Genomic DNA, 24094 nt, shown 5'->3' on the forward strand with positions numbered 1-24094 from the left:
CTTTCAGATCTAACTCTCCAACTAGCTGACCCAAGTCTGATGGAGAAAAATGAAATCTAGACACACGTGTACACACACACACAATCACTGTCACTCAGGGCAAAAGAATGTCTGACTTGATGCTCATTCGTCCATCGCCATGTCTTGAAGTAATGATGGACTGTCGTTTCTCTTTGCTTATTTGAGTTGTTCTTGCCATAGTATGGACTTGGTCTTTTACCAAATAGGGCTGTCTTCTGCATATCACCCCTACCTTGTCACAACACATTGGCTAAAACGTATTAACAAGGAACAAATTCTTATTTACAATGACGGCCTACCGGGGAACAGTGGATTAACTGCCTTGTTCAGGGGCAGAACGACACATTTTTACCTTGTCAGCTCGGTGATTCGATCCAGCAACCTTTCGATTACTGGCCCAAAGCTCTAACCTCTAGGCTACCTGCCACCCAGAAGCAAAGTGTCATCAAGGCAAAGTGTGGCTACTTTGAAGAATCTCAAATATAAAATATAATTTGATACTACATGATTTCATATGTGTTATTTCATAGTTTTAAACTTTTGACTGGTACTGTATGTGTAAATGTATTTTGCAACACGCACGCAATGAAACTGTTCTAGTTTTGGTGCTATACCTATCACAGGCAGAAGTGTGGCATTAAGGAGGCTGCAAACATAGGTTTGGTTTGCTCCTAGCAGAACTCGGCTTGGAGGAGTGAATGTCTGTGCCTCTCATACTCCCTTAAGACCTTTGCTTGAACATTTTGAAAGCAGCAATATCACAGGTTGTCCCTCTTGAGACGCAATAGTAACAAATAGCCAGTATACACGTCCTCATAATAGTCCGAATTAATCGAATATAAATCAGTTCATTTGGACTTATTTTGCCAAGGTCTTAGTGGCGCAATTTTACATTGAACTAAGATGTTTGGTGCAGTATTTCTCAAGTGAAAAAAAATGCATGAAAACTAGTCTTCTCTTGTTGAATGACAACAAACACTTAATTGAAGATTCCCGTCCATAGTTCCCACCATTTACAGATAAAAGGGCGTAGACTTTGGCTATCGAACTTCGACTTGCCTCACGGGGAAAAAAACTGCCGAACACCAAAACGAACAAAAACATCACACAATTTTGTCAGAATATATGCGCAAACGGTTTCAACTGGGAAACATGCAACATGCTTGATGACAGGCTTTTACGCAGCTACACTTCTGTGTGATGACTGTCCACGAGAATCAAAAATAGGTCAGATCAGGTTTGCAATGAATAACTTCAATCATACCCCCTCTCACCCATAGAGGGGGAAGGAAAGAATTAGTGGGGATTAACAACTCACGCCCTGTTGTAAATCAAGGGAGAAGATTCAGGCCTACGCCCTCAAGATTCACCAAAGGAATGTGCTTTGTCTCAACAGACTTTTTCCCGCTACTGGAACAATATTTCTAACGTAGAACGTGGGGAATGGTCAGAGGCAATCTATAGAACACTAATGTCATTTTTTATGTTATTTTGCGATGTCATTAAAAATGTTATAAAGGAAATACTGTAACTTGGAAAGTATACCCACTACATATATGAAGTTTCCATACTATGAGTTGTGCATGTAATATGATACATTATGAAAGTGTTTTTGTTAAGAGAGGGATGTGATTTGAGAAGCTATAAGAGAATTGTTTTCCATGAACTTTGCACAGTGAGTAGTCACCGCCCCGGAGTGAGGTCAGGGAGTGTGCCAGCCTGCCGGAACCGCCCCTTTCCAGCAAAATCTATAAATTATGGGTTAAGAAAAAACCACATGGGACCAGAAAAGCGTGAAGCTGCTGCTGTGGGTTTAAAGTGGTTTGAACTTTGAATCTCAACAGGAGGTGGAGACAATCACTGGTACGGCTGATTAACTGTCCTAAGTAAAGTATCGTCAAAAGTGAATTGAAGTAGGACCATCCTGTTACTCTGCTCAAACCATCGATATGGCTGGCTAGCCGATCTTCAAAGAACCCTCTTCAAGAGTGAATGGAAGAAAAGTCAACTCTGTAGTTGTTTTCAGGACTACATGACAAGTCACTGGATACCGGTCAACTACGAAGAAGGAGTTGTTGGAACCATTTCGGACAATCAGAGCCTTACAAGCATGCCTCAAAGGCCCAATCCCCTTTCTAAGGCTGCCCTGTTCACCGAGAGACCCCGGCGAACCCTAAGTAAACTCAGCAAAAAAAGAAACGTCCTCTTACTGTCAACTGCGTTTATTTTTAGCAAACTTAGCATGTGTAAATATTTGTATGAACATAACAAGTTTCAACAACTGAGACATAAACTGAACAAGTTCCACAGACATGTGACTAACAGAAATTGAATAATGTGTCCCTGAACAAAGGGGGGGTCAAAATCAAAAGTAACAGTCAGTATCTGGTGTGGCCACCAGTTGCATTAAGTACTGCAGTGCATGTCTTCCTCATGGACTGCATCAGATTTACCAGTTCTTGCTGTGAGATGTTACCCCACTCTTCCACCAGGGCACCTGCAAGTTCCCGGACATTTCTGGGGGGGAGTGGCGCTAGCCCTCACCCTCCAATCCAACAGGTCCCAGATGTGCTCGATGGGATTGAGATCCGGGCTCTTCGCTGGCCATGGCAGAACACTGACATTCCTGTCTTGCAGGAAATCACGCACAGAACAAGCAGTATGGCTGGTGGCATTTTCATGCTGGAGGGTCATGTCAGGATGAGCCTACAGGAAGGGTACCACATGAGGGAGGAGGATGTCTTCCCTGTATCGCACAGCATTGAGATCGCCTGCAATGACAACAAGCTCAGTCCGATGATGCTGTGACACACCGCCCCAGACCATGACGAACCCTCCACCTCCAAATCGATCCTGCTCCAGAGTACAGGCCTTGGTGCTACGCTCATTCCTTCGACGATAAACGCAAATCTGACCATCACCCCAAATGAGACAAAACCGCGACTCGTCAGTGAAGAGCACTTTTTGCCAGTCCTGTCTGGTCCAGCGACTGTGGGTTTGTGCCCATAGGCGACGTTGTTGCCGGTGATGTCTGGTGAGGACCTGCCTTACAACAGGCCTACAAGCCCTCAGTCCAGCCTCTCTCAGCCTTTTGCGGACAGTCTGAGCACTGATGGAGGGTTTGTGCGTTCCTGGTGTAACCCGGGCAGTTGTTGTTGCCATCCTGTACCTGTCCCGCAGGTGTGATGTTCGGATGTACCGATTCCGTGCAGGTGTTGTTACACGTGGTCTGCCACTGCGAGGACGATCAGCTGTCCGTCCTGTCTCCCTGTAGCTCTGTCTTAGGCGTCTCACAGTACGCCAATTTATTGCCCTAGCAACATCTGCAATCCTCATGCCTCCTTGCAGCATGCCTAAGGCATGTTCACGCAGATGAGCAGGGACCCTGGACATCTTTATTTGGTGTTTTTCAGAGTCAGTAGAAAGGCCTCTTTAGTGTCCTAAGTTTTCATAACTGTGACCTTAATTGCCTACCGTCTGTAAGCTGTTAGTGCCTTAACTTCTCTAGGATAGGTGGGACGGTAGCGTCCCACTTGGCCAAAATCCCCCAAAAATGTAGCGCGCCAAATTCAAATATTTTACTATAAAAATCATTCTTTCATGAAATCACACATGAAAGACACCAAATTAAAGCTACACATGTTGTGAATCCAGCCAAAGCACACCAAACAATTATGTTAGCTCAGTACATAGCCACAGAAAAACACAGCCATTTTACCAGCAAAAGATAGTAGTAACAAAAACCAGAAATAGAGATAAAATGTATCACTAACCTTTGAACATCTTCATCAGATGACACTCATATGACATCATGTTACACAATACATTTATGTTTTGTTCAATAATGTGCATATTTATATCCACAAATCTCGGTTTACATTGGCGCCATGTTCAGAAATGCCTCCAAAATATCCGGAGTAATTACAGAGAGCCACGTCAAATTACAGAAATACTCATCATAAACTTTGATGAAAGATACATGTTTTACATATAATTAAAGATACACTTGTTCCTAATGCAACCGCTGTGTTAGATTTAAAAAAAACTTTACGTAAAAAGCACACCATGCAATAATCTGAGACGGCGCTCAGATGTAACAACATTTCTCCGCCATGTTGGAGTCAACAGAAATACAAAATTACATCATAAATATTCCCTTACCTTTGATTATCTTCATCAGAATGCAGTGCCAGGAATCCTAGTTCCACAATAAATCGTTGTTTTGTTCGATAATGTCCATTACTTATGTCCAATAAGCTAATTTTGCTAGCATGTGTAGTACACGTGTCCAAACGCTCGCGCAGGTGCAGGCAAACGTCGGACGAATACTTCAAAAAGTTATATTCCAGGTCGTATAAACTGGTCAAACTTAGTAGTTCAATCTTCAGGATGTTGTTATCATTTATATCCACTAAGGTTCCAACCGGAGAATTCTTTTCAGTCTCTATAAGTAATGGAACGCAAGACGATATAATGAGGAAATCGTGTGACCAAGAACTGGCAATCTGCCAGACCACTGACTCATTCCCCTTCCATCTGGTCCCACAACACAGCATAAGCTTCATTCCACGTTCTACTGACTGTTGACATCGAGTGGAAGGCGTATGAAGTGCAAACAGATCCATATTTTACAGGGAACTGAATAGGCGATGACTTTAACAACGACCACTCTCAGAATTTTCACTTCCTGTTTGGATTTTGTCTCAGGTTTTTGCCTGCCATATGAGTTCTGTTATACTCACAGACATCATTCAAACCGTTTTAGAAACTTCAGAGTGTTTTCTATCCAATACTAATAATAATATGCATATATTAGCATGTGGGACAGAGTAGGAGGCAGTTCACTATGGGCACGAAATTCATCCAAAAGTGAAAATGCTGCCCCTTATACCAAAGAAGTTAACGACCGTTCCACAGGTGCATGTTCATTAATTGTTTATGGTTCATTGAACAAGCATGGGAAACAGTGTTTAAACCCTTTACAAGGAAGATCTGTGAAGTTATTTGGATTTTTACAAATTATCTTTGAAAGACAGGGTCCTGAAAAAGGGACGTTTCTTTTTTTGCTGAGTTTATATGGTTACTCTTGGTGAGAGTAGTTTCGGAATGTACTAATGTGAAGTGTCCCTCTCTCTCCCTCTCCATCTCTTCTTTAACAAGCATCAATGTTGTTGTCATTCCGCTAGGGACCTGTTTTCAGCGTATTACGTCTCCAGTCAATAACCGGTGCAGAGTGTGTATGTTTATCCTGTGTTCCCATTTAATTAGCTAGTAAATAAATAATTAAACCAATTTTGTGTAGTACTGAATCATAAGTAAGGCTCGGGGTTTTGCAGATGCAAGGAGGTTATGACTGTTCAGAATGATGATATGATACAAGGGTATGATTGTTGACTGTTTATAGATGTGAGAGTTTAATTCGGGACATGGTAACTCTTTAAAGAATCACTCTCGTGGTGCCCCAGATCCTAATGGGTTAATTGCTACATGATTAAGTTAATTGGGTAACAATTAAACATGGCTAGTTAATTAATAAATAACAGTCTTCAGATTAATGTTGAAGTCAAGTTACAACATCTGACACTGCCAAACCCCCAGCTATACGAGCGTCAGCTATCACCGGTTAATGCTTGATGTGATTAAATCTAGGCCTTGGTCCTCTACAAAGTATCCAGAGTGACACCTAAAAATAGTGCATTTGAAGGAGTTTGTTAAAGATGTAAGTAAGATAAGAGTTGCTATATTAAGGATTTTGTTCCAAGATGTACGTAAGCATGTTGAATGGAATTTTAAAACTATGCAAACAAAATGTAATGCCTTCTGAAATTATCTGTGTATTTTTTTAAATGGGTAACACTTTATTTGGTTAGGTTGTGTAGATCATATAAAGATGGACTATCTATCAGCAACATGTCTATTGACTTTCTCTCCTTTACGACCACTTTACTGGTCGCCATTAGGTCCGCAAAGCTAGTGAGTCAGCTGCATGCACATGTCAGTTCACCATTCGTGCCTACAGTTTGCCCTGGGTTTTTCCAAGGTTTCCTTGTAGCCCAACCTCGCATTTATGTTTAAAGTCAGAGGCAATTACATTTGTTTCACCTTGGAGCTTGTGGCTTCCATCCACCGCCCTTCCCTTCCATGGAAGAAGAGCATCTCCACCGTTTGTGTCCAGTACATGCATTGCGCATATACCTGGATTGAGCGAGAGCTTTGAACAAGAGCAACAACTCTTTGTGTCCTGGGCACCTCCCTGCTAGGGTAAGACCTCTCTCTCATCAATTGGATTGTGGAATTATTATATTGGTCTATAATAGCAAGGGGTTACAGACTCTGGAGGGCCCGAGGGCTCACTCCACCAGTGGTATGGCTACAGTACCTCTTGGGCACTATTCAAGGGTATCTCCTTACAGGATATTTGCGATGCAGCTTGTTGGGCATCCCCCACAGGAGGCTGCTGAGGGGAGGACGGCACATAAGTGGCTGGAATGGAGTGGTATCAAACCCTTTCCATTCCAGCCATTACTATGAGCCCATCTTCCCCAATTAAGGTGCCACCAACCTCCTGTGGCATCCCCTCATACATTTATGAGGTTCTACTGGCTTGACATCACTGCGCCTTCTTTGGCGCATACTGTCTTCAGTGTCGGGGCCTCTGAGGGTTGATATGTTGAGACTACCTGGCTTTGGAAAGCATGTTTGCGATACGGGAGTTGGCGATCTCCCACCTGTGAGATATCAAAACAAATTTTTGAAAAATAACTCAAGGTTACTTGTGTAACCTAGGTTCTCTGATATGAGTGAGATATCTCCCTGCATACCCTTACTCGCAAGAGTGTTAGGAAGTTCAGCATGGTTGAGAATGATCGGAGGTGGGCAATTGGCTCCTTATAATGAGGGGAGGGGCTCACCTCATTCGGCACTTGACCTGTTTGTTTCCAACAGTTGTATGTAATTGGTTCTTCGAGCTTCTGAGATTCGGGTGAATCCTATGTGTGATATCTCATTCATAATATCAGAGAACCTGGGTTACGCAAGTAACATTACGTTTTTATTGTTGTTATTAATATAATTGCATATATATCATTATTGCTAAGGCTTTCTTTGTTGCTTTTTCTTTGGATAGCCGGTAGTTTGTGACTGTTACGAACTTAAGGGAGCGACGTCCCTGCCCTATGCCAGTCCCAGGCTCAGCTGGCCCTACTGTCAGTACCTGGTAAGGGCCCCTCCCAAGGCTATGACGTCCACTAATTACCTTGGAGCGTTTTGGAGCTTATGGTTACCGCACCATTGGATAGATTGAGCATGTAATCTTCACTATTGGTGGCGATGAGAGTGAATTTGATGTTGTTGTTGCCTCTACCAAGTCTCTGGAGGAGTTTTACAGATCTGTTAAGGATTCCACCAAGAGCTGGGTTGAGACCCATGATGTCATGAGGGAATATTACAGCAAACTGGTTGAAATGAGGGATGCACACTAAATGTGAATATTGGTGAAAAGGACAGAAATATGTAAGTAAAACCATTACATTTCTCATGCTCTCCCATTGTTGGGGCTGCAAATTTAATGAGGCTTTCAGTTAGCAGGCTCATAAATGTATGTCTTACATTATGACTGATGGCCACTAGATGGCAGAAGTACCAAACAACTAAAAATGTTTGACTGGATAGTTTGTATTTGTGTCATAATCTTAACATTGAATATCAAAGAGCTCTGCTAACCAGGTCATCAGGCCCTGAACCTTTCACTGCTGCTTGTGGGGCTCTCAACGTGCATCAGGTAAAAACTAAGCTAGTCTAACTAAAAATCCAGTATTGGTGAATTTTTGTCGAAGTTGGTTTGTATATTGCCGTCCTAATGTTGGCATTAGCAGAAATGGTCACTGAGGCAAAGTGACTGTGACAATCCTTCTATGCTAGGGGGTTGGTCAAGTGGGTGCCCCTGTCCTTCATTAGCAGAGTGCTTCATTAGCCCAGCTAGATGCCTGTACCAAATGCCATTGATTTCCCTGGGCCTCATTTAAGATTAAAGTTATAAAGATGCCCATTAAGTCTATGGTTGTGATTACATTTGCGATCAGCTCTTCAAAGCCATAAACAGGAGCGACAAGTGATTTAATATGACTTAACCTCTGGTCAGAGACAACAAGCTGCTGGGTGGAATAAGGGATAGGCTGATTACCACTGGGCGGCTATAAGCACAGGCTGGTTAGTGACGCGGTCATGGCTGTGAGAAAGTCACCCTATTCAACAGCAGTCTCCCAGGCACCTGCTATCTAACTAGTCCTCACTGTCTCAGAGGTGTTTGTAAAGGCACGGACATTGAGCAGTATGTGGCTGCCCACTGGGAAAAACTGGTTGCATCAACGTTGTTTCCTCGTTTTAACAAACAAAAGTAATGCGATGACGTTGAATCACCGTGGGAAACTGGTTGGACTTGCAAAAAGTCATCAACGTCAGGGAATAAAAAAAAAAAAATCCAATGACATGGTGAAATGTTTTGTTGATTTCAAGTTAAATTCATGTTAGTTGACAACTCAACCAAATTTAAACCAAAACTAGACATTGAAATGACGTCTGTGGCAGGTAAGTTCCTATCTATAGTGGAGTTATTTGTCATGGCCTGATGAGGTGAACAAATCCTTCATTCATTCTGACAAACCACAAGTGAGTTACGTTGAATAAAGGAATTATTTTGGTTTCAGGCATGAAGGATGAACTGCTGCCAAGGTGAGTCACAAACAGTGAGAAATTGAAATAGTGTAGATGTAAATAACAGATGATTTCGAGTTGTATGACTCAAGTTTGAACTTTTCCTTCGATCCCAAGCATGCAGCAAATGGCAAACATTCTGATAAACAGGAAATGTATTATGGTACCAATATCAGTTGTGCGAGTAAGTACACTATATATACAAAAGTATGTGACACCACTTCTAATTAGTGGATTCGGCTATAAAAGCCACACCCGTTGCTGACAACTGATACAATTTAGCACACAGCTATGCAATCTCCATAGATAAACATTTACAGTAGAATGGCCTTACTGACTCTCAACGTGGCACCGTCATAGGATGCCACCTTTCCAACAAGTCAGTTCATAAAATGTCTGCTGCCCTGCTAGAGCTGCCCCAGTCAACTGTAAGTGCTGTTATTGTGAAGTGGAAATGTCTAGGAGCAACAACGGCTCAGCCGCGAAGTGGTAGGCCACACAAGCTCACAGAACGGGACCAGGTATTGAAATGCGTAGTGCATAAAAATAGTCTGTCCTCGGTTGCAACACTCACTACAGAGTTCAGAACTGCCTCTGGAAGCAATGTCAGCACAAGAACTGTTCGTCGGAAGCTTCATGAAATGGGTTTTCATGGCCGAGCAGCCACACACAAGCCTAAGATCACCATGCGCAATGCCAAGCGTCAGCTGGAGTGATGTAAACCGCGCCACCATTGGACTGGAGCACGATGAATCACACTTCACCATCTGGCAGTCTGACGGACGCATCTAGGTTTGGCGGATGCCAGGTGAAAGCTACCTGCCCCAATCCATAGTGCCAAATGTAAACTTTGGCGGAGGAGGAATAATGGTCTTTTGGCTGTTTTTCGTGGTTTGGGTTAGGCCCGTTAGTTCCAGTGAAGGGAAATCTTAACGCTACATCATACAATGACATTCTAGACAATTCTGTGCTTCCAACTTTGTGGCAACAGTTTGGGGAAGGCCATTTCCTGTTTCAGCATGGCAATGTCCCCGTGCACAAAGCAAGGCCCAGACAGAAATGGTTGTCGAGTTCGATGTGGAAGAACTTGACTGGCCTGCACAGAGCCCTGACCTCAACTCAATCAAACACCTTTGGGATGAATTGGAACACCGACTGCGAGCCAGGCCTAATCGTCCAACATCAGTGCACAACCTCACTAATGCACGTGGTTGAATGGAAGCAAGAACCTGCAGCAATGTTCCAACATCTTGTGGAAAGCCTTCCCAGAAGAGTGGAGGCTGTTATAGCAGCAAAGGGGGGACCAACTCCATATTAATGCCCATGATTTTGGAATGAGATGTTCGACAAGCATGTGCCCACATACTTTTGGTCATGTAGTGTATTTGAAAACCCAAATACTGTGGTGCATCTCAGGTTCATTACTTCTCACTCTGGCAGTTTGTGGACTGACTGGCACAACACAGGAGTTTGAATTTGAAATGTTGAAATATTCCTCCTGCCTATTTTTACTTAGCAAACTATGATAACTGCATGGCCTGACCTGTACTAGTGGCTTTGTTCAGCTTGACTTTTCTTTTTCTCCCCATGTCTTTCTATCTTAAACCCCATATCTAACATATGTGCATGTTCCCCACTCACCGTATCTCCCTCCTCTGTAACTCCCCACCCCTCTGCCTCCTGCTTCCCGTCTGATTGATAGTATCTCTATCCATGTGGAAAGTGTAATTAACTCTGAGCAGAGCTTGAATAGATAATCAAAAGGGGACTATCGCGCTCTCAGTGAAAAATAAAAATAAATCAAAAAATGAAGTAATCAAATCAGATTATATTTGTCACATACACATGGTTAGCAGATGTTAATGCGAGTCTAGCGAAATGCTTGTGCTTCTAGTTCCGACAATGCAGTAATAACCAACGAGTAATCTAACCTAACAATTTCACAACAACTACCGTATACACACAAGTGTAAAGGGATGAAGAATATGTACATAAAGATATATGAATCAGTGATGGTACAGAACGGCATAGGCAAGATGCAGTAGATGGTATAGAGTACAGTATATACATATGAGATGAGTAATGTAGGGTATATAAACATTATATTAAGTGGCATTGTTTAAAGTGGCTAGTGATACATTTTTTACATCAATTTTTCCATTATTGAAATGGCTGGAGTTGAGTCAGTATGTTGGCAGCAGCCACTCAATGTTAGTGATGGCTGTTTAACAGTCTGATGGCCTTGAGATAGAAGCTGTCTTTCAGTCTCTCGGTCCCTGCTTTGATGCACCTGTACTGACCTCACCTTCTGGATGATAGCGGGGTGAACAGGCAGTGGCTCGGGTGGTTGTTGACCTTGATGATCTTTATGGCCTTCCTGTGACATCGGGTGGTGTGTAGGTGTCCTGGAGGGCAGGTAGTTTGCCCCCGGTGATGCGTTGTGCAGACCTCACTACCCTCTGGAGAGCCTTACGGTTGTGGGCGGAGCAGTTGCCGTACCTGGCGGTGATACAGCCCGACAGGATGCTCTCGATTGTGCATCTGTAAAAGTTTGAGTGTTTTTGGTGACAAGCCAAATTTCTTCAGCCTCCTGAGGTTGAAGAGGCGCTGCTGCGCCTTCTTCACCACGCTGTCTGTGTGGGTGGACCAATTCAGTTTGTCTGTGATGTGTACGCCGAAGAACTTAAAACTTTCTACCCTCTCCACTACTGTCCCGTCGATGTGGATAGGGGGGTGCTCCCTCTGCGGTTTCCTGAAGTCCACGATCATCTCCTTTGTTTTGTTGACTTTGAGTGTGAGGTTATTTTCCTGACACCACACTCCGAGGGCCCTCACCTCCTCCCTGTAGGCCGTCTCGTCGCTGTTGGTAATTAAGCCTACCACTGTAGTGTCGTCTGCAAACTTGATGATTGAGTTGGAGGCGTGCATGGCCACGCAGTCGTGGGTGAACAGGGAGTACAGGAGAGGGCTCAGAACGCACCCTTGAGATGTTGTTACCTACCCTCACCACCTGGTGGGCGGCCCGTCAGGAAGTCCAGTACCGAGTTGCACAGGGCGGGGACGAGACCCAGGGTCTCGAGCTTGATGACGAGTTTGGAGGGTACTATGGTGTTAAATGCTGAGCTGTAGTCGATGAACAGCATTCTCACTTAGGTATTCCTCTTGTCCAGATGGGTTATGGCAGTATGCAGTGTGGTTGCGATTGCGTCGTCTGTGGACCTATTGGGGCGGTAAGCAAATTGGAGTGGGTCTAGGGTGTCAGGTAGGGTGGAGGTGATATGGTCCTTGACTAGTCTCTCAAAGCACTTCATGATGACAGAAGTGTGTGATACGGGGGCAGTAGTCGTTTAGCTCAGTTACCTTAGCTTTCTCGGGAACAGGAACAATGGTGGCCCTCTTGAAGCATGTGGGAACAGCAGACTGGGATAAGGATTGATTGAATATGTCCGTAAACACACCAGCCAGCTGGTCTGCGCATGCTCTGGGGACGCGGCTGGGGATGCCGTCTGGGCCTGCAGCCTTGCGAGGGTTAACACGTTTAAATGTTTTACTCACGTTGGCTGCAGTGAAGGAGAGTCCGCAGGTTTTGTTAGCGGGCCGTGTCAGTGTCCTCAATTTGTCCTCAAAGCGAGCAAAGAAGTTGTTTAGTCTGTCTGGGAGCAAGACATCCTGGTCTGCGACGGGGTTGGTTTTCTTTTTGTAATCCGTGATTGACTGTAGACCCTGCCACATACCTCTTGTGTCTGAGCCGTTGAATTGCGACTACTTTGTCTCTATACTGACGCTTAGCTTGTTTGATTGCCTTGCGGAGGGAATAGCTACACTGTTTGTATTCGGTCATGTTTCCGGTCACCTTGCCCTAGTTAAAAGCAGTGGTTCGCACTTTCAGTTTCGCGCGAATGCTGCCATCAATCCACGGTTTCTGGTTTGGGAATGTTTTAATAGTTGCTGTGAATACGACATCGCCGATGCACTTGCTAATAAACTCGCTCACCGAATCAGCGTATTCGTCAATGTTGATGTTTGATATAATGCGGAACATATCCCAATCCACGTGATTGAAGCGTGGAATCAGATTGGTCAGACCAGCGATGAACAGACCTGAGCGTAGGAGCTTCCTATTTTAGTCTCTGTCTATAGGCTGGGAGCAACAAAATGGAGTTGTGGTCAGCTTTTCCGAAAGGAGGGCGGGGGAGGGCCTTATATGCGTCGCGGAAGTTAGAATAACAATGGTCCATGATTTTACCAGCCCTGGTAGCACAATCGATATGCTGATAGAATTTAGGGAGTCTTGTTTTCAGATTAGCCTTGTTAAAATCCCCAGCTACAATAAATGCAGCCTCAGGATATGTGGTTTCCAGTTTACATAGAGTCAGATAAAGTTCGTTCAGGGCCATCGATGTGTCTGCTTGGGGGGGAATATATGCGGCTGTGATTATAATCGAAGAGAATTCTGTTGGTAGATAAGTAAGCTTCCTTTATGCAAAATAATTTTGAGTGCGGACCCATCACACCTTTTGTTTGTCAGAGCTTGAATAGAGCCTGAGTAGATGTGTTGCATGTGATTGATTCAAAATAAATTCTCATATGCTGCTTGCAAAATATTGATATTCAACATTACCAACAGATTATTTTAAATCAATTTCTATGCAACAAAAGAAATATCAAGCACCATGGTAAACAAAAATGATAACAACAGCAGTCCCATGATCTAAGCCCTAATTAGGTCTTTCAAGATGATCTAGAATTGCTGCCTCACAATATACATTCGCTTTGTACAAATCTATAGGCCACTGTGTCAAGTTTTCTAAGCAGTGGAAAATTGTCTCTACATTTCCACCCTGCCTTGCATGAAAACAGTCTCCACCGCAGGACCTCCGGCAATGTCTGTCTAAAGCCGAAAAGATGCCCAGTGAACTCCGGATGAACCCAGGCCTGTCTCTGTCTCTGAGAGGGCACTGCAGCATAGACACTGGCTCATGTGTTGATTCTGTACCTCCTGGGCAAAAATGGTTGTCATATTATTTCTAGATTAATTCATCACAAAGTCATGAACACACACAGGTTTTCTCTGTTTAACCCTGGTTTGAACAAAACATCCACAAAACGGTTTCAAAATGTATACTCTATTTCTCCATTAATCTAAATTGTATGCTCTATTTCTCCATTAATCTAAATTGTATACTCTATTTCTCCATTAATCTAAATTGTATGCTCTATTTCCCCATTAATCTAAATTGTATGCTCTATTTCTCCATTAATCTAAATTGTATGCTCTATTTCCCCATTAACCTAAATTGTATGCTCTATTTCTCCATTAATCTAAATTGTATGCTCTATTTCCCCATTAATCTAAATTGTATGCTCTATTTCTCCATTAATCTAAATTGTATGCTCTATTTCCCCATTAATCTAAATTGTATGCTCTATTTCCCCATTAATCTAAATTGTATGCTCTATTTCTCCATTAATCTAAATTGTATGCTCTATTTCTCCATTAATCTAAATTGTATGCTCGACTGACATCTTTGCCCATGTGTGTTGGTGCATTCTCACCAAGATCTTTTGCTAACACATTTTAACACTGCCTATGCAATAACCTAAGTGAGAAAAATCTATACAGGTAACAAAGTTCCTTAATTACACATCCATCAACCTAATCAATGTGAAAATATTCTCAGGTCACCGTCTACTGGCAGATTGCTTTTTCTGGTAATACTCTACAAGTAAATCAAGTGCACACACAATTCACTGTATCAGCAGCATGAGCTAAATGAACTGCATAACATTTGTGTTTTGTAGGACGTTGTCATCCATAAATAATATGATTTGTAGATCCTGGGGTTGAACTCTAATATTATAAGACACTTGTATTAATGGAACAACAGGGCACCCAGAGGGAAGACGCAGACACAGCTCTTGATACAGACAGAGCAAATAGCTGGCAGGAGTTCCTGGAGAATGCTGATGCAAAATAGAACCTGACCAGCAGCACAAAATGGCTTTCAAGTGAATTTTCTCCCTCAGTCTGTCTACTAGTACTGCTCTGCTGGGAGGAGTCCTCTGGTGTCCTGACTGCTGTTATCACTGGGAGCTGAGAGGAGGACATTAAGTCTGTGTAGTAGAGATGTCAGAGTGAAATAGGATCTCCCCTTTACATTTCTAACACCACAACACACTAGGCGCTGATGCCTTTTCCCAAGCTCCCACCCCTCCCCACAAACCACAAGCACTGTATGACAGAGTATTATGCTTGTGGTCTGCATGATGGATCCTCTTACAAAGCTATGAAGAAATGAGTGATACGTCTACACAAGAAGGCAAACACGACAGGACCCCGCAGCAAAAACTTTTGTTTAATCGTTTCACATTAAAAACACATACTGTACGCTGCATCACAAAATGAAAAAGCAGTCCTGCAATAACAATAGAAACCAGAAGAGAAGTAACAACCAGTGGCATTTTCACTGAGACTCAGTATGTGTCCCATAGTAGTTCACCTCTCTCCATGGACAGATCTATACAGTAGGTGAGAAGCAGGGGAGGACTGGGACCAGAAATTGGCTCTCGCATTTGTAATATACCGGCCCATTTTTTTCCTTGAGGCCCTCACACCGGTCCATATTTTTCCTCAAGGTCAAATAATGATAATTTTGCAAATTTCGGGCAAATGCCAGATGGCAAGTCCGCCCCTGGAGATGGCTGAGGTCACTGCTAAAGGAGACATGATAAGCCATACATGAGAGATTAGATTACACACAGCAGGTCAACAACATACAGGAAATCATAGTTCACAAAGCACTTGGAGTTCATTCCCACCTGTACTGTACATTATAACGATGACATAGTAGAAGTTTTGTCACATACACCGGATAGGTGCAGTCAAATGTGTTGTTTTACAGGGTCAGCCATAGTAGTACGGCGCCCCTGGAGCAAATTAGGTTTAGCTGCCTGACTCAAGGGCACATCGACAGATTTTTCACCTTGTCGGCTTGGGTATTCAAACCAGCGACCTTTCGGTTAATGGCCCAACACGCTAACTGCTAGGCTACCTGCCGCCTGTCTGAATAATCATGGCTAATTGATATGCTACTCTGGATGGATGTACTCGTCATATCATAGTGATGCAATATGGCCCCTTTTAGTGTGATGGCACTAGATGGGAGGGGTGTTAAAGAAACAAATCCTTTTTGAGATGGACTCAGACCAGTCAGCGTTTCATGTCAGGGCTTTGGATAGTCCTTTGTCACTTTTGAGAACAGAAAAACACCTGTGGTTTTCACACCACCCATGGTTTGGTGATTTTGATTTTAACTGGTTATTAAATGTGTTTGGTTGGGGCTATTGTCTATTAAAAAAATATTGGGCTTAAAATCATCTCCAATTTGACAAAGCTTGTGTCTTTCAGTCAGAGATGGATAGCCCCGGCAAAGTCTGCAGGCTACCGTTTCTGCAAACGACAGGTTTTACATGTTGGGCTTGATTATTTGAACCCGTTGTGTTAGTATTACCCTGCTCTGTTAGCAAATTTGTATTTGCTTCAAATGAAAATGTCAACCAGTCATAAGTCGGTTCATGTAAGTCCTTCTTCAATAACATGTCCACTGTAGACAGGACAGAACACTGTCTCGTACCCGTTTTGGTTTGCCACAACACCAACATTAACATCACAATACAACACATCCTGTATCCTCAAATGAATCAGAAGATCATTTCCCCTCATCTGAATCTACATCGGTGCAATTTTTATCATCCAAACATTATTTCCATTAATAGAACCGTGATTATCATGGAAATTCAATTTTCAATTCAATTCAATTTCTAGCTGGGCTATCTCCATGTAAGGGCCAAGACCATTATGTAAAATATGATGAGTTGGGAGTCCATCAGTTCTCACCAGACAACACACCCACATCATGCAGCTGAAATGAAACTAAACCCCCTCAGCATGTTCATTTATGAGCGACATTTGTACTCTGCTTGTATTCTGCCAGGTAAACAATGTCATACTCCACCTCTCTGGTTTTGGCTCAGCCTCAGTCATCAATGAGTGCTTTTACCCCACTGAGGCGCTGCCGCCAAGAGGCAAGCGTTTAATAATTTACATGAGTTTACACATAGGAATATGGCACCTGTTTAATATGTTGTTAAGAAGCAGCTCAGTACCTTGCCTTCCCTCGGCGTACTAACCTTGTGGTAAATTGATAGGAGTGGAATCAATAGAACGGATGCATTAAACAACAAAATAAATAACCGAACGCAAAACAGTCATTTTGGAATTGATTCTTTAGAATGGTCATGTTTTCCCAATATGAATGCAAATACAGTCCCAACACCCCTTCCCATAGATATACAACTTGCCACCTAAGAAAACAGTGCATCAACAAAATGGAACTGCCTTAGATGGATGTGTCATATGAAATATGTTATAGTGAACCATGTTCAATCTATACATTTTATTTCTATAGCTGGCCTCATCTCATAGGCACGGAGAGAGACAGAGAGAGAGAGAGAGAGAGAGAGAGACAGGGCAAATGTACAGTAAAGCAACACGGCAATCCAGTGTCAGCCAATCAGCATCACCAAAGAGAGAAACCGTCTCCGAGAGGAAGCAGCGCATGCAACTTGGACAGTTCACAGCAACTGTTATGGTACAATGTCTGGCAGTACTGACCGATGGGTGACTAGTGAATACACATGTCTAGGACAGAGATGAGTCCCTTCCCGTTAGGTTTACAGTGTAGTCTGTCTGTCTGTGAACTGGAGAAGACCTATGAGTCAGGTAGATGAGCACGTGATGGGGAGGGGAGGCGGCTGTCCTCCTCCAGCAGTACAGTAACAGTAACAGTTCCAGTAACAGAGAGCACCAGTAAGTCCAGGTGACAGCTCCTTAATCCCCATTAGTGCTACAGTGACAGTGTGGAGGGGAGGCCCAGCCCAGTCTAGCCCAACCCAGCCACCCTTTCCTCTGACCAGCTACGCATCCTCCCCACCAAAGTCACTATCATTCTGTCCTGGTAGCCTGTGGAAGAGGCTGCTGCTCACTGGCTCCCTGTGTGGTGGTGGCTCACAGTGGCCTTGCCTGGTGTGTGTGGAGCTGGGCTGGGGGCTCAGCAAGCGATCTCCTCCAGCGTGCCCAGGGTGGTCTGTAGGGGGACACTCACCGTGTGGCTGATGGCCTCCGAGTGGTTCGCCACCGGGTCACAGGAACTCTGAGGTAGGGTGACACACACATATGCGTGTAGTACACTTATACACATGCACACGTTTACACTGCACCCCACTGCTGGCTTGCCACTGAAGCTAAGCAGGGTTTGTCATGGATGGGAGACCAGATGCTGCTGGAAGTGGTGTTGGAGGGCCAATAGGAGGCACTCTTTCCTCTGGTCTGAAAAAAGATCCCAATGTCCCAGGGCAGTGATTGGGGACATTACCCTGTGCAGAGTGCCATCTTTAAGATGCGATGTTAAAAGGGTGTCCTGACTCTCTGTGGTCACTAACAATCTTATGGCACTTATCGTAAGAGTAGGGGTGTTAACCCTGGTGTCCTGGCTACATACCCAATCTGGCCCTCATGTACACCTAATCATCCAATTGGCTCATCCATCCTCTCCCCTTTAACTATTCCCCAGGTTGTTGCTGTATGTGAGAATGTGTTCTCATTCAACTCACCTGGTTAATTAAAATTAAAATACACTGAGTGACATTTTGACACGATTCAGTAGGAGAGATCTCATCTCCTTTCTTGTCAATAACTGAGAATTAGATTGGGATAGCTGTCTGGCACAGAATAACATAAATCATAATGAGGTTTAGCTGGATGCTAAGCCATAAATACAATATAAAACATTTTCCAAACAGTGTGACAGTCCAGTTTGTCATCTGATTAACCTGATGACCTTACCACGTCCTCTCCGTGGCTCTCCTCCTCGTCGTCTCGGCTCAGTAGGTCCAGCAACTTGTCCTTCACCACCTTACAACATATATATGTAACACACATTATCAGGGTCATAAGGACATACACAGTATCACAAAATGATTCATGAAGTGTGGTTTTTACATGCTGTGGTTACTTATGACCAATTTAGTTTAAGGTGAATTTTAACTGTTATAATTGGCACCATAAATAATACAGTAGGTGTAGACTTTACCATGAAATGCTTGCTTACGAGCTCTTCCCAACGATGCAGAGTTAAAAAATAATAATAAAAAGAAAACTAGGAATATAAGAGGAATAAAATACACAAGCATGGAGCTATGTACAGGGAGTACCAGAACCGGATCACTGTGCAGGGGTACCAGGTATTTGAGGTAGATATGTACATGAAGGCATGGTAAAGTGACGAGGCATCAGCATATGTAATAATATCTTGACTCAAGGCCAAACGTCACCGAGGCTGTTATTTTAGTGGCGGTCTTTAAAACCACAGCCAGAGCAGCAGCTCTCTCTGTCTGCGACAAAACACCCCGCACAGGCTCCCCATTAAAACATGAGAAAGGTTTGAAAAGAAATACTTCTCATGTGTATTTCTAAAGCCCAGAGGGCCCAGAATGACTGGTTTGTCCTTGGCAGAGCTCCAAGCAGACCAAAGCAGTAGGAGAGAGAGACCAACGGCTGAGCTGACTTAATGAAAAGACTGATCACGCACCTCAATCACTCAGCCCAGACAGATATATGGCAAGGCTCTTTCGTCTCAACACTTTAAATGTGAATGTGAATATGTGTGTGTGTGTGATTGGCCTTGAGTCTGTAGAGAAATGTGTGTGTAACCGATTAGACTGGTGTCTCTGATATGAATTGTTATTCATGTTTTAGTTATTATTTCTTCCGCCAAACATAACTGTCTGTGAGAGTGTTTGATAATGCGTTTGTGAGAATGTGTGTGTTTGGAAGTTTCTACATGGTGTGTGTTCTATGTCTGACCTCATAGGCGTAGTCAAATAGCTCCAGGATGGTAAGGATACTGGCCCCGATGAACAGACCCATCTGACCACCTATATCACCTGGAAGATCAACAATACACAGTTAGAGAGAGGAGAGAGAGAGAGAGCGAGCGCGCGAGAGAGAGAGCTAGCAAGCACTGGAAACCCAAGAGCTGAACCCTGAAAAGAATCCCCTATGCCAGCTATTGAAAACACTAAACAACTCTATTATCCAAACACACAGGGAAATCAATCAAATTGTTACAGAAATGAAATCCTCCTAATTGGGAAAATGAAACAAAAATACTGAATAAACTAAATTGCTATTTGGCCCTCAAAACAGAATACAAAAATGCAGAATATCTCTACTCTGTCAGAGATACAAAACAGAGACAGATCCTGACCAAATACAGGCTCAGGGAACACCAACTGACTATAGAAAAGGGAGACACAAAAAGACATGGCTACCCAAAGAAGAGCATCTATGTGGTCACTGCATTACAGGGGAGGTAGAGACAGAGATGCACTTTTTCCTGTGAAATACTCCCAAAAAAGATAATCATTTTCAAGAAAATATCTCAATCAATTCCCAACTTCTGTGCATTTACTAATTACATTATTATGGGGGAGGGAGAAACCGCACATATTACTGCCAGATACAGTATGTATATGATTGTCATAGCCTGACTTCCCATAACCATTAATTCCCTGAAGTATTTACATTGAATATAACTAACAGTAATATATAGTGTAACCATCATCCATGTACGTTGTTCTTTATTTATTAGCTATTCTTTATTTTTATAATCTTATTTTTATTTAATTAAATGTATCTTAATTTGAATTTTAGAGAGAGAGAGAGAGAGAGTGGAGATGGAGAGAGAGAGGAGATGGAGAGCGAGAGCCAAAGCGAGAGAGAGGGGAAGAAGATAGGAAGGTAATAGCTAGATAGTTGACTATACCCAGTAAGCCTGCCACTTCGTAGGCTTTCTTCTGCTCAATGGTCTCATAGTTCAAGGCCTCAAAGAACACATCCAGGACTAGGATGTTATCCCTAAAAGAGACATCGATAAGATCAGATAACACTTCAATCATGTTAAAGAGAAGACAATACATTTATCTTGATATTGTCATCCTATTTAACTATCAATCAATGCACTGGTAAGTCATCAGTCATTCTTCACACCGTCAGTCTAAATCCATCAGTTTTTTTAATTGTATTTTTTGAAAGTTTTATTAACCATCAGTCTTTTCGAAGTTTGTTAATCTTTCTGTCAATGGGGAAATAGACATACAGGGCATACTATACCTACTATATCAATAGTTGTATTATCAATTGCCATAAGTAAGGGTACTTATTCTCCTACACTGAACCATATGTCCCATACAATGTCATTAGTAGAGTAGCATCTCAACTGATGACTGCATCCACTAGAGAATGCCTATTGTTATTATCATCAAAACCACATTATATGATAACATGACGGATCTCTTCAATACCAGGCTTCCAGTTCTCTTTCCCATTAGTCTGAGCGTCAAAGACATCTCAGTGTAATATCTTCACTTTCCACCCACACACTCCTTACTATTACTACATATAATATATGTGATACTGTAGGCTGATGTATATTAGATTTTTCCTTCTAATGCATTCATCTGTTCCTCTGGAGCCTCCTATAGGCAGGTACTTACGTGATGTATTTCTCAGAGCGGTTGAACTTCTTTTCCAGGTAGCGTGCTGAGGTCTTACTGGGGATCTTGACCATGGACAGCTCCTTGTTGTAGCGTGTCATGTTGCATGGTGTCCTACAGATGCAGTTACTACTCTCCAGCATTGACAACTTGGCTACAGTAGAGAAGACAGGGAGACATGAAGGAGAGGATGAAGGGAGGGATGGAAGAGGGGTAATGGGTGAGGATGGGGGAGAGGGAGGGAGGAGGGGTAATGGATGGGGATGGGGAGAGAGAGGAGAGGGAGAGTTGACCTTAGTTTGAGGGCAACTGAGGGTACAAACACAAACACACACCCATCTCAACAGCATTCCCTACAGTATATACTAACAGTATTTAACAGTATACATGTTTTACCTGGGACAGTGTACTAAAGACATAATGATGGGAGAAAATAAATGTTGATCCTTCTGCTTCCAGGATGATCTATTTGTACATACTGAAGGAGGTTAGTCTAATTGCTACTGATATTTTGTTATGGGGTAGATTTAATATTGCAGATAGATTGTGGCTTCTATCAATATAATTTTATTTTGTATCATTTCCAATCCCCCATATATTTTTTTGTAAATGTGTACAGTACCAGTCAAACGTTTGGACACACCTACACATTCAAGGGTTTTTCTTTATTTTTTACATTGTAGAATAATAGTGAAGACAGCAAAACTATGAAATAACACATCATCATGTATAAACCAAAAAAGTGTTAAATAAATGAAAATATGATTTTATATATTTGATTCTTCAAAGTAGCCACCCTTTGCCTTGATGACAGCTTTGCACACTCTTGGCATTCTCTCAACCACCTTCACCTGGAATGCTTTTCCATTTGCGCTTAGTGGGACTATCATTTGTTTTCAACAGGACAATGACCCCAAAAACACCATCCAGGCTGTGTAAGGGCAATTTGACCCTTATAAGTACACTCTCCTTATTAGGGTCAAATTGCCCTCACACAGCCTGGAGGTGTGTTTGGGGTCATTGTCCTGTTGAAAACAAATGATAGTGCTACATCAGAGGACCTGGCCTCCACAATCACCTGACCTCAACCCAATTGAGATGGTTTGGGATGAGTTGGACCGCAGAGTGAAGGAAAAGCTTCCAACAAGTGCTCAGCATATGTGGGAACTCCTTCAAGACTGTTGGAAAAGCATTCCTCATGAAGCTGGTTGAGAGAATGCCAAGAGTGTGCAAAGCTGTCATCAAGGCAAAGGGTGGCTACTTTGAAGAATCTCAAATATAAAATATATTTTGATTTGTTAAACACTTTTTTGGTTACTACATGATTCCATATGTGTTATTTCATAGTTTCGATGTCTTCACTATTAATCTATAATGTAGAAAATATTAACAATAAAGAAAAACACTTGATTGAGTAGGTGTGTCCAAACTTTTAACTGGTACTGTACACACACACACATACATAAATACATACATATACCTTTAAAAATATATTTCCTTTATTATTTTCCGCTAACCCTACCACCCTTCCCCTAATTGGAGTAAACTAACGAACAACAACACTTAGGCTTTTACTTCCGGCTTATACACATTTTTACGGACACAATCAATTTTACAATAGTTATATTGTTTGTTTTTAGTCATGTCCTTCCTCTACCCTCAACCTCTCCAAGGGAAGCACAGCCGAGAGCTGCCCAGTGACACGAGCCTACCAGACGAGCTAAACTACTTCTATGCTTGCTTCGAGGCAAATGACACTGAAACATGCATGAGAGCACCAGCTGTTCTGGAAGACTTCTCCACAGCCAATGTGAGTAAGACCTTTAAAAAAGTCAACATTCACAAGGCTGCAGGGCCAGACGGCTTACCAGGACGTGTATTGCGAGCATGCGCTGACCAACTGGCAAGAGTCTTCACTGACATTTTCAACCTCTCCCTGACCAAGTCTGTAATACCAACATGTTTCAAGCAGACCTCCATAGTCCCTGTGCACAAGAACACTAAGGTAACCTGCTTAAATGACTACCAACCCGTAGCCCTCACGTCTGTAGCCATGAAGTGCTTTGAAAGGCTGGTCATGGCTCACATCAACACCATTATCCCAGAAACCCTAGACCCACTCCAATTTGTATACTGCCCTAACAGATCCACAGATGATGCAATCTCTATTGCACTCCAAACTGCCCGTTCCCACCTGGACAAAAGGAACACCTATGTGAGAATGCTATTCATTGACTATAGCTCAGGGTTCAACACCATAGTGCCCTCAAAGATCATCACTAAGCTAAGGACCCTGGGACTAAACACCTCCCTCTGCAACTGGATCCTGGACTTTGACGGGCCGCCCCCAGGTGGTAAGGGTAGGTAACAACACATCTGCCATGCTGATCCTCAACACAGGGGCCCCTCAGGGCTGTGTGCTCTGCCCCCTCCTGTACTCCCTGTTCACTCATGACTGCACAGCCAGGCACGACTCCAACACCATCATTAAGTTTTCAGATGACACAACAGTTGTAGGCCTGATCACCGACAACGACGAGACAGCCTATAGGGAGGAGGTCAGAGACCTGGCCGTGTGGGGCCAGGACAACAACCTCTCCCTCAACGTGATCAAGACAAAGGAGATAATTGTGGACTACAGGAAAAAGAGGACCAAGCACGCCACCATTCTCATTGACGGGGCTGTAGTGGAGCAGGTTGAAAGCTTCAAGTTCCTTGGTGTCCACATCACCAATAAACTAACATG

At 43.0% G+C, this 24094-nt stretch overlaps 2 protein-coding genes across 5 annotated transcripts in view; one reads left to right on the forward strand and one right to left on the reverse strand.

Moving 5' to 3' along the window:
* LOC139574378 (transient receptor potential cation channel subfamily M member 4-like) overlaps positions 1-5313 on the forward strand; it is a 75659-nt gene extending 70346 nt beyond the window's left edge. The window contains exon 27 of the mRNA XM_071398900.1: positions 8-5313. Within this exon, the coding sequence (XP_071255001.1) occupies positions 8-60 (53 nt within the window). The 3' untranslated portion in view covers positions 61-5313. The remainder of the gene's footprint in view (positions 1-7) is intronic.
* Positions 5314-15069: 9756 nt separating this feature from the next.
* The window catches only part of LOC139574384 (acid-sensing ion channel 2), a 422721-nt gene continuing 413696 nt past the window's right edge, over positions 15070-24094 (reverse strand). For all 4 annotated transcript variants that reach the window (XM_071398922.1, XM_071398937.1, XM_071398928.1 and 1 more), the window contains 5 exons: positions 21349-21502; positions 20619-20710; positions 19658-19737; positions 18638-18706; positions 15070-17945 (listed from right to left, as the gene is read on the reverse strand). In XM_071398922.1, coding sequence (XP_071255023.1) covers positions 17844-17945; positions 18638-18706; positions 19658-19737; positions 20619-20710; positions 21349-21502 — 497 coding nt within the window. In that variant the 3' untranslated portion in view covers positions 15070-17843. The remainder of the gene's footprint in view (positions 17946-18637; positions 18707-19657; positions 19738-20618; positions 20711-21348; positions 21503-24094) is intronic.

Source organism: Salvelinus alpinus, chromosome 1 (genome assembly GCF_045679555.1).
Source record: "Salvelinus alpinus chromosome 1, SLU_Salpinus.1, whole genome shotgun sequence".
Classification (NCBI taxonomy): domain Eukaryota; kingdom Metazoa; phylum Chordata; class Actinopteri; order Salmoniformes; family Salmonidae; genus Salvelinus; species Salvelinus alpinus.